The following is an 11749-nucleotide window of genomic DNA, read 5'->3' on the forward strand; positions in this document are numbered from 1 at the left end:
CGCCCCATTAGAATGTTGTCTATCTTCTTGCTATCCTGAGTTCTTGCGAAGAACCCTGGAAATTACCGTTTGATGAAAACAATGAGGATTGTTGCAAATCTCCAGTGCCCTGCGCAGAATTAGAATTCCCTAAACTATAATGCCCCTGCCCCTTTCATAAAACTATATTCCCAGTAAGTATGTGCCATCAAGTCACAGCTGACTGAAAGCAACCCCAGCAAGGAGCTGTCAAGGCCAAGGAAAAAGCAGAGGTGGTTGCCTTCCTTTGCAGTCTTCCTCGGTGCCCCCCCCCCATGTAACTACCCATCCTACTTAGCTTCTGAGATCTGACGATATTGAGCTATACCCTGCCATTCCACATCCTACAATCCCCCCAAAGGGAATGATTTCTTACAACCGTTTAACAGGACAGTTCTTCGCAGAGTTACATTGATTTCAATGGGTTTAGAATGCAGTAACTCTCCCTTGCTTAACAGTGTGATCTTTAGAGCACTTTCCTGGGAGTACAAAGAGTAGGATTCTGTTTATAATTAAGTATAGATTTTTTGTTCCTGTTTCTTTAGAGCCGCTTTGTTTTCAAAATGACAGATCTAGTCGGGGGAAACAGCTCTCAAGAGATCCAGAGGAGTTAGCCCTGTTAGTCTGTAGTAGCAAAATCAAAAAGAGTTTTATTGTAGCATATTCTCCCCTCTCTCCCCTCCTCTTCTGTATTTGACCAGTTCGGATCATGCATCTGACGAAGAGAACTTGATTCTCGAAAGCTTATGCTACAATAAAATTGGTTAGTCTTAAAGGTGCTACTGGACTCTTTTTGATTTAGCTCTCAAGAGAGCATCTCTGCTGTTCCTTGTTGGCCAGTCGCTTCGCTCCGTTTCTCCAGCCAACCGTCCACGGGCCGCAGGAAGCTCCACCCACACCACCGTGGGAAGAAGCTTATCGGCGAGGAAACTCCACGCATGCGTACTGCGAGGAGTCGGGCGGCGTGGGCGAGGCTTACACGAGTCGCTCAAACGGCGTTCCTATGGCAACGCGGGGACCCGCGAGTCTGGCTTTGCTGTTTCCAAAGAGGAGGCGGCCTCTTTGTTCCTGTTGCCGTGGCAACGCCGTAGCCTGATCCGGAAGGAAAACAACCAGAAAAGGGAAATCGGCAGTAAAGCAAAGAGGGCGCTGAAGGATGGAGCGGATCCCTGTGGCGACCTGCCTCACTGTGTTGCTTTCCTTGCTGGTCTCCGGACCGGGGCTGCTGCGGAGGGGCGAAGAAGTGGCGCCCGAAGACTCTGCCCTCTCCCTGCGGCCTGAGGCCTTGTGGGAGTGGCAAGGTGAGAACAGGTGCTAGAGTCGCCAGCCTCCAGGTGGTGGCTGGAGATCTCCCGGGATTACAAGGGATCTCCAGGAGACAGAGGTCCTTCCCCTGGAGAAGAATGGCTGCTTTGGAGGGTGGACTCTATGGCATTATACCCTGCCGAGGTCCCTCCTCTGCCCAGACCCTTCTCTCTCCTGTCTCCACATCCAGAAATTTCCCGTCCCAGAGCTGGCAATCTTAGCTCCTCCATTAAGACCCCGACCGTTGCCTCCAGGTTGTATCAGAGTAGCATATGAAGGGCTTTTTGTCCTGGGAAACCGAGGTAGAGCCTCCACCTAAAACTGCAGTCTATCCCAAGTGCGGGGCGAAGGCCTCACCTTCGTGTCACACCTCAGGGGCTTCTTAGAAGTGGCTCCTAACTGGCCAGAGGGTGAAATGGAGTGTGGGAATTGGAGGTCTTCGTGCCTTGCTTCTGGCTTTCTTAGAAGTCTCTAGTTGGGCAGTATTGGAAGTGGGGCTTAAATGGACCCTGGGTCTGATTAAATTGCTGTTTCAACAGTGATTCCTTCTCTTTCCCCCTCCTCTTGCCCCAGTCAATCCAAAATCCTTGCAGACTTGAGCTATTCTTTAACTCCTCTCTTTCCAGTACAAGGAAATCTAAACAGGAATCAGTCTACAAAAAAGCTAGGAGGAAGGAATTGGTCCCAGAGAAGAAGAAAGGATTTCTTTTTTTCTCTCTGATTAATTCCATCTTCTCAGCCTGTTTCTCATAGTGACCTATTTTAGGCTTCCCTGTGGTGACTGTCGCTCAAAGCTTTAGACCCCCTACCTTCTCACTTGCCCTAGGTTAGTCTCACACTCCCTCTCCTATGAGCTGCATCTTCTGCCAGCTTAATATTGTTCTATGCCAGATGCATAGCCTGACAATGCATATGTGCAGAGAGCTCAGTTTCTTTGATGGAAGTGTGGGCAGATCACCAAGTTGTCCATATGACGTTCTGCCCCCCAAACACGTCATAAGGACAGGTAGCACCCCCCCCCATTCTGTTAACACCATGCTAGCTAAATAATCCTCCCTTCTGAATTGATTCTATCCCTTGACCTTTCTTGTTAGGGATGCCTTCTCTAAAACAGCCTTTTCTGTCCAGTTCATAGGCTGGTGACATACATCTTTGTATATGAGGATGTGATCTCCTTGGTGTGTGGTGTTGTCATCATTTGGTACTTTGCCAGTGGCTTTGAGAAGAACATGGGTACTGTGAAACACTGCTTCTGCACTGTGGCCTTTGCCATTTCCTCAGCCCTGTTGTACATATTGCTCCGGGCCATTGTATCTAGATTCCTGGAAACAGAAGATGCCAAAGGATTCATGCCTGTGGCTTTTGCTATGCTTGGTGTCTCCATCACCCGCTCCCGAATGAAAAGGACAATGCTCTTTGGATTCTACTTCTCTATGTTGCTTATACCATGGCTCCTGCTTTGTGTGTCGTGCCTTATTCCACACTCCTCTCCCCTGGGGAATATCTCTGGCCTCGTAATTGGGGAAATCTGTATCCTTTGAACAAAATCTTAAAAGCCAGTGTTGTCACCTACTGAATCCTGACCACTTCTTAGTAATCCTTGCTATAGACCTATAAAGTTGAGTGGTATCATTCTCTTAACAGGAAGCATAATGGTTGAATGCCTATCATTAGGGAAGCAACATGAAGCCACCCACTGACAAGTTTGGGATTTCTGCATGCTTTGGATATACTAGAAAATATTATTTAGTAAATTATAAAATGAAACACACCTCAAGTAAGTTAATGGGGGCTGAGCGTGTTTTAGGAGGCACAGAATGATAAGGGCAGATGAGTCCCAAGAAAAGGAGGAAGGGCAGTGAGAAAGAAACTCGGTGAATGGGGATATTTTAGTTTCTTAAGAGCTCATACAATCCTGAATTTGGATTGAGGGAAATTTCAAGATGATTTCTTTGCCCAACAATTTCTCAGGCACCTTCAATTTGTTATCTTTGGGTCTGAGATTGAGAGGTAAAAGCTAAATTGAGACTTGAAATGTAGTCTTCCAGCTGGCAGATCATGTGTTTGTGTACCATGAAGCACCAACTAAAAAAATATTTGTATTTATTTATATCCCACCTCATCTTCCCTGTGGGGACCCAAAGCAACTTACATCATTCTCCTCTCCTCCATTTCATCCTTACAACATCCCTGTGAGGTATAGGCGGAGATAGTGTGACTTGCCCAAGGTTATCCAGTGAGCTTCTATGGCAGAGTGAGGATTTGTACCTGGAACTCTTAGATCTTAGTCTAACGCTCTTAACAAGCAAGAGCCTTGGTTCCTGTTATGCCTCTCATTTTTTCACTGCAACAGGGTGGGGTGGAAAATCTCTATGGCCATGAAGTACACAGTTTGTGAAGCTAAATACATAACAGACAAATGCTCTGTGCTGAGTGAGGCTGTTGGGTCTTCTAGGTTGTGTTATTTATTACCTGGAGGTAGAAAGAAAAGCCTTTCCCAAGGCCTCCATACTGGGACCCTATCACTGGACATAAAGGGGACTGTACCTGGGATCTCCCACAGGGCCTTAAACCATGAGAGAAGAAAAAAGGTGTCCTAGAAGTTTGTCATGTTGGCTGTGCTGATTTAAATGATGGGGCTTATTAAATGAAAAAAAAATATGGATGGAAAGGAATTGACCGTGAAATGCAGGCACATGGATTGGTTACTACAGTTTCTGATGAGGGCACCTAAAACTTCTAGCAAAAGAAAAATCAACGAAATGAGAATTAGTGTTAAGCAGTTTCTCTTCAAAGCCATCTGTGCGGGGAGAGGCTGATCATTGCTCAGTAGCTTTACATGCAGAAGGTCCCGTGCTCAGTTCCTGACGTCTCTTCTGAAAGGGTCTCAGCTGGGAGGCCTGGGAAAGGGCAATCTCTCCATGTCTGGTGAATAATGAGCACTGTGCTAGAAGAACTAATGGTGTGGCTCGGTAGGGAGCATTCATTTTGCAAGTATTTAGTAGCTTTAACTTGATGGCAGGGGCAGTGTTTCGGTGACAGAGCACCTGCTTTGCAGATGTTCTCAGCCCTAATCCCTGGGCCCAATCTCCAATTAAAAGGCTCATGTGAAAGATCTCTACCTGAATGCTGCTATCTGTCTAAGCGCACAATATCGACCTTGGTAGGCCAATGTTCTGACTTTAATAAGGCAGCTCCATGTGTACCTTTACCTAGTTTAGGCCCTAAAATATATTTTGACTGTCACTGCTTGAAGCATTCGTGCGCCGGATCCATATCAGAGCTTCAGGAGCCATCCTTTTCTCCTCTGCTGCCTTTGAAACTGACAGTTTTCATTCGCAGGACAACTGAGGCCTTCTCTTGGAAGAAATGTGTTTAAGAGATTAGATGCCCGGGCTTCTTTCCCTTTCCCATGGCTGCCCCTTTTTAAAATTTTTCTGTAATTCTCCTTAACACTCTGCCATGCTCAGATGGCTACGGCTACTGTTTTGGCTTGGATCTGCCTGAATCAGCGGTCTCTCGGCTGGACCAGAAGTTCCCTTTCCGACTACTGAAGAGAATAAAAGGACTGAAGTATGTTCCAGGGTCTCTGGCTGAAAGAAGAGCTTCTCAGAGTAGAAAGTAAGTATGCACGTTCTGATGCTTACTCAAATTAGTGTTTTCTCATACTTTGGTAGTTTTAAATCACCAAGAGTTTTAAATAACCACTTGAAACAGATATATAAAACACACACTTTATCAGTTAGCTTTTGAAACAAAAGCAGGCATCGTCATTGCAACTGGAGTATGGTCCCTCAGGGATGGGAACTGTTTTCTGGGTAATAGGAAAGTTTCTGAGATTCCCTTGTATTTTTAACAAGTGGCAATGTTTTGAGGATATCCCATGCCTGTCTGCCGTACCTCTGGTACTCCCATTGAGCCTTTACTCCCTTAAGAAGACTGAACTGGGAAATTGAACCTGGTATCTGTTCTGCATGCATTTATATCCTAGCATGTAAAATTGCCCATTTGGCAAAAACTAACGCTTTCTCAAGTATTGGGTATACTTGCAAACTGTTGCACCCTATGCTACCATAGCACATGTATCTTTAATTTTTGCCATCTAAGCAGTAGGAAAAAAATAAAAGTTGATAATAGAAAACAAATTTGGTAGAAAACTAATTCAGTAATTGGAAGTATATTACTTGGACAGGAACTCTGTCATACAGTCACAGTAGGTAGGACTGCCAACATGTTTGGATATTAGACTAAACTTTATTACATTGAAAAACATGGAACTTGTCAAATTATTGACATTTAAACAAAAGAATGAAAATCTTTTATATGTCTACAGTATGAGTTTCTTTTTTTTATAATAAGTTTATTTTTTTACTAAGAAAAGGGGGATACAGAATAAAGAGGGGTAGGAAAAAAGTTCATGTTATATCACTCTAATACATTGCTCAGTATGCGTGTCTTAGTGCTCCCCCAAATTTTCCAATTTTTCCATTGGAAAAAAAATTAAAAGTCCTCAGATTTCTTCAAGCTATACATTTTGAATGTGAGAAACCTTGCCTTAAGCATTTTACTCAAAGCAGGGGTTTTTTTTCAGTGTTTTCCCCATTTTCCCATCTGAAACATTGAGGGTGGAAAAACCTCCAAAATTCACTTTTTTGTCTGGGCTGTCATATCTGAGTGCCAGTTTGGTGTAGTGGTTAAGAGCAGCAGAACTCTAATCTGGAGAGCCAGGTTTGATTCCCTACTCCTCTACTTGAAGCCAGTTGGGTGACCTTGGGTCAGTCACATCTCTCTCAGAGCTCCCTCAGCTCCACCCATCTCACAGGGTGATTGTCATGAGGATAATAATGACACACTTGGTAAACTGCTCTGAGTGGGTGTTAAGTTGTCCTGAAGGGCGGTATATAAATCAAATGTGACTACTACTACTACTACTACTACTACTACTACTACTACTATCATCTCTGTATTAGCTAGCTGGTGGGACTGTTACCAATGTCCTGTGTGCTTCTGGAGTAAAATGTGTGTTCTCTTCTCTTCTGCTCAGGCTGAATCCAGTGCCAGGGTCATATCCCACTCAGAGCTATCACAGTTCTCCTCCTTCCGCCGTGCCCATCATTCAAATGCACCCTAACGCTCATGCCTTGGGATCACGGCCACAGTACCCACTGGGTCACCCAAATGCACCTGTGCCGAACCCAGCCACTGGAGCCTTCGGAGAGTTGTACATCCAGCACCACTTTCACACTCCTGCAGGGTCCTCCTTTTCCTCCCCCTTTTCTCAGCATCTGGGAGTGCCAGAAGTGCCTAAGATGACAGATCATACAGTATCCGGAATCCACCAAACGGCAACATTTCCAACAACAGGAGCAGTTTCAGGAACTGCAGACTTTTGTCGGGTTCACGTTGGTTGACTGCAGCAGGCAGCTGGAATTTTTTTTTTTTTTTACTGCTTCATGTGAGGGTCAGCACAAAGTGCCTTGCTGAATTAGGCACCTCCTCCCGAGGAAGAAGGGGTTTTGAATGTCCAGATAGGGTCCAGAAGAGCAGAGACGACCTCTCCTTGCATCAAGTGGTGATATTCTCTTGACTCTTCCATCAGTGCACTGTAAATGTTCCTGATGCAGTTCTCTGTGGCTGCCCCACAAGGATTGCACTTAAACTTCTTTTGGAGTATTGCTGAGAGTTTATAGAGAGTCATCTTTAGAAGGATCTGGATGGGGTGGGATATTGTTAATCTTTTTACTAAGTGTCTGCTTCTCTTCAGTTGGAATCTGTCCTGAATCTTTGAAATGAGGTGGGATAAAGGGGTAACAGTCATGATGTGGAGTGTTATCTGGCAGGCCCTGGTGAAGATTACCCTTCCCTCAGTTAGGTTACTCCTGTCCAACATGGTTCAGTGAGCCTTTTGTCATAATGCTGTGACTTAAGCCCATGAAGCTGCCTTATACTGAATCAGACCCTTGGTCTGTCAAGGTCAGTATTGCCCGCTTGGGCTGGTAGCAGTTCTCCAGTTGAGATCTTTCACATCACCTGTTTCCTGGTCCTTTTAAGAGAGGATTGAACCTGGGACCTTCTGTATGCAAAGCAGATGTTCTGCTGCTGGGCCCCAATGGTACTGCTGGTTAATTTCCTACTGGTGAGTTCTTGAGGTGACTTGCAACAACTTGTAACTGAGCCCAACTCTGATTTTATCAAAGACCAGTACAGGTTGTATAAAAAAGGCAGACTGCATGCTGCTTAAATTAATGCTCTGAGCTAAGCAATTCCTCATACCAGATGTGCTTGGAACCTCTTCCACCACTCTGGTTTCTCCTGTAAACAAGAGCAGACCTGGGAAAAATCTTTACTACGTTAATTGAGTAAACGTGTTCCAGACGACTCACCGATTATCCCAGAGCAGAGGCATGATAGTGCGCCCCTAGTGAGGATAAGCAGAGAGTCGTTCCTGTCTGCAGCCACCGGATCCAGACCCAAAGGGGCCAGAACGGGCCACTGCCCACGCACGAGACTGCCAGGGCGCCTGCATCCTCTCTTCCCTGTGCTCCTGGCCTTTCCACCTGCCAGATGGGTGCAGGAGCGCCCTGGGCAGCTGCCTCCTCCTCCCCACCCAGCCATTCCACCCACCCGATGGCGCAGGAGTGCTCCGGGCAGCTGCCTCCTCTTCTCTCCTGCCTTTCCACCTGCCCAATGGATGTAGGAGCGCCCCGGGCAGCTGCTGCCTCCCCCCACTCCCTTTTCCACCTCTCAAGAGCCCCGGGTGCCTGCCTCCTCCTTCCCCCTCCTGGCCTTTCCCATTCCCTCAGAGACCAGGTCTACTTTCCCTTTCCTTGGCTGGGCTGGTAGGCCTGGCTTCTGGACTTGCCAGGTAGACCTGGCCTCTTTATAGGGCTAGACCCAGAGATGCCAGGTCTCTTGCCCCCCTCCCCAGCACTCCTTGCCTCTGTAGGTACCCAATTTGGCATCGATTGGGGTTGAATCGGGCATCTGTGGGGCACAGGAGCATGCCGTGGGGCTTGTCGCCCCCTGCCCCCACGTTCCTTGCTCTGCAGCCAGCTGTGGGACACAGAGCATGCCAGGGCCCTTGCTGCTCCCCCCCACCCCAGCAGTGCTCCTCACCTCTGCAGTCAGCTGCAGGGACGAATTGGGCGGCTGTCGGTCACAGGAGTGCTCCAGGGCCCATGCTGCCCTCAGCAGCGCTTCCACTCTCTGGAGCTGCCCAATGCGGCCATGGAAGCGGCAGAGAGGCCCTGCATGGCAGCACCGCTCTCCCAAGGCCCCGCAGCAGGGGCCCTGCAAAATCAGTTTTCTAGAGCCCGTTGTATTTTTTCTCACAACAGGCTCTATTGCTAGTCTAGAAATAAGAGGATTTAGAGGTGGAGGCAAATTACCCATATTTAACCTCAAACTACTTTATACCTCATTGGGAGCATTGGCCTGCTAGCCTGCAGCACCAGCTAGTGGGCAGATGTTCCCCGAAAGCTGTGAAAGCAGCTCAAGGGCTGTGTGCCATTGAGAGCCTCCAGGTGGGCCCCTTCTAGGTCTCTGCCCACTTCCAAGGGCTCCAAGGGTGATACTGCTTCTTCCCTTTCCCAGAGCCAATCAGCCGGTTCCTAGTGCCCCAAATTATCACAGAGTTAGAGTGCTTTCCTTAGTGCAGTAAATTAGGATGGAGGAAATCCGCCCCTCCCCTGTAACCCATTAATTGAATGCCACAAGATGTGCCACTGGCTACAGGCTACATGACCATGTATAGATGAACAGCTCTTACTATCGGAGTGCCCAATGGGCAGGCTTTCTCTTACACAGTGGATGGTTATTGACTTCCAGCTGCTCAAGGCAAATTCAGTGCTCACATGCAGCGCTATCTGAAAGAGATGTCTTAACAGAAACAACATTTAGGCTATGCTCTACTGTAGCAGTCCCTCCGTCCCCCTCCCTGCTTCAGATTACATGTGATGATTTATCAGGGGTAATTCACTGGATCTATGCACTAAAAGACTTTTAACAACTTAACAAGCTCCCAGCCTAGACATTCACACCGAAGCCATAAACCTGTTCTTAGGTGATATAAGTAATCACTATAAATGCTTTGAAAGTACACTGCCTGTTTGCACTCCAGCTTCGACTGTATGCAAGAGCAGGCCTTCAAAGCATGTCATGCATCGTTCCCTCAACCTACTCATGTCTGAAGGAGGGCCACCGGTTCTCAAATAGATCAAGATCTCAAATAGATCAAGCCGCGTTAGTCTTGTGTTTGTAGCAGTAGAAAAGAGCAAGAGTCCAGTAGCGTCTGTAAGACTTAATAAAATTTGTGGCAGGGTGTGAGCTTTCGTGAGCCGCAGCTGTATCTGAAGAAGAGAGCTGTGGCTCTCAAAAGCTCATCCCCTACCACAAATGTTGTTAGTCTTATAGGTGCTACTGGACTCTTGCTCTTTTCTACAGCTCTCAAATGTTCATTCTCCTTTTCCCTTCAAAAAGGTCAGGGTGGTATATGTGGATGGCCCTTCCATCCTTTTATCTTCAGCAACAGGTTAGGCTGAGAGGTAAAACAACCCACTGAACATAGGGGCTGAGTTGGAATCTGAACCCAGGTCTTTGCGGTCCAATGCTAACCACTGCAATTCACTGGCTACCATTGGCCCTGACCTTCCCTCTCCTCCCTAAGTCCTTTTGTATTTCAACCATTCTTTGGATTTCATCCTTGTTTTATTCTACCATAAAAAAGAGAAAGACTACTGACATGCGGATTAACTGGGAAATCAGCATAATGCGAACTGCCTGTTTACCTCAAGATTATCATGACAGTTAAAATAATAAAAAGATAACTGCTGTTTCTGCCTACTTCTGTGCCCTTTTCCAAGTCTTCATAATGGCTGTCCATCAGTCTCTTAACTTTGTCTTTACCTTCTGCAGTCCCATCTGGTGGTCTGCCAGCGATCAAGGACTGGGCTGAGTTTTGTTCTGCCGCCATACCCAACAGTTAGCACAATGCATGTGTTGTCTTCAGCTGGATCAAGCAACTGAAAGTGCAACAATACCTTAATCACACTGAACGAGGGGAGAAGTGTGCCGTTGGGGGTGCCTCCAAAATGTACTTATCATGACTTTGGAAGGCTATGATGGCTATGTGTTCTCCCAAGCAGTTAGGTGAAGTGAAGCACTTTCCATTGAAAGATACAGTGTTGTATCAAATTAACAGTGTCATGAACTAGTATCAGGCATAGTGGTGTATAGTGATGGGTAAAGAAATTCCCTTCCACCTTGACGCAAACTACACCTCTAGTATCCTAAATTCTGAGGCTCAGCTGGTCAATTTCCCTCTCCTTTAATTGATTCTTCGTTACTGGGAGTGTATGCCTCCTGGAGCATGCTCAGTCGTCTTTAGCTGGAGTTTTGGGGGCAATGGGAGGGAGTTTCTTTCAGTTAATTTACCAAGCCTTGTTTTTCTCCATCATTCAGGAGCCCTCTAGTATGTAGAAACCCTCAGCCTTATTTGTGCTTGGTCTGGTATTTTACTTTTTGTAAAACAGGCCACCCACTTTACTGTTAGATACAGAAAATATCAATAATAATGTTACAGATAAATAAAATACCAGTCAAGCTGGGCAGTTTCAAAGCATCTGAAGAAGTGTGCTCTGACTCACAGAAGCTCATGCTAGAATAAAAATCTTTAAGGTGCCAACACTGGACTTTTGTTTTATTTTGCTACAGTAAATGAACACGGCTACCTCTCTGGAAGTCTCAAAGTTGTAATTCACCTAGTTTCCCCCCAGGTAGGTATCCCTACAAAACATATATGAAATGTGACACATGTACGAAACATTAAAACCACACTGCATGCACACACATCCTCCCCAAGAATAAAACTCTCAATTTGATTATTGGCAAATATTTTGAGATATTTAGACAAAATGTAAAATCAGCTGGTGGACTTTTGTTAGTTAATATAAAATGAACATGCTAGCCCAAATGACCTGCCTCTTGGACTTGTTCCATAGAGACCTATGTGCATATGCTTTCAATGCACAGAGGTTCCCAATGTGCAGTCCATGGCCAACAAAATTGGAAAGAATATGTCATGCGTACAGAGCCAATGTAGGGTGTGTGCGTGTGTGCACACATGTATGCAATGCTTGTATTGGCCTCTGTATACCTGGGAACGTGGAGGATGGTCCACAAACATACACATATATGTACATGTGTACATAACTGATTGTCTGGATGGGGCTTACAAATCTAAAACCTAAAAAAAAACCTGCCTGATCACCTGGAGTTGATTTTGTACTCACTAGAGGCGAGTTGAGTGAATGACACTGAAACACAAGGAACGCACTCAGCCTTGGTCAGTTCTTAATCTCCAGAGACAGCCTAAAGGTTCCCTTTCCACCAGCTCCTGAACTCTGCACCCCATCTCCCATGCTCCCTT

General features: G+C 46.2%; 1 protein-coding gene across 1 annotated transcript; it reads left to right on the forward strand.

Moving 5' to 3' along the window:
• Window positions 1-1162: 1162 nt before the first annotated feature.
• On the forward strand, window positions 1163-9642 carry RHBDD2 (rhomboid domain containing 2). The gene is made up of 4 exons (XM_055001018.1): window positions 1163-1319; window positions 2452-2853; window positions 4794-4944; window positions 6368-9642. Exons 1-4 carry the CDS (start codon window positions 1175-1177, stop codon window positions 6732-6734), a joined length of 1065 nt encoding a protein of 354 aa, XP_054856993.1. The 5' UTR covers window positions 1163-1174; the 3' UTR covers window positions 6735-9642.
• Window positions 9643-11749: the final 2107 nt, after the last annotated feature.

This window comes from Eublepharis macularius, chromosome 17 (assembly GCF_028583425.1).
Source record: "Eublepharis macularius isolate TG4126 chromosome 17, MPM_Emac_v1.0, whole genome shotgun sequence".
In the NCBI taxonomy this organism is placed as follows: Eukaryota; Metazoa; Chordata; class Lepidosauria; order Squamata; family Eublepharidae; genus Eublepharis; species Eublepharis macularius.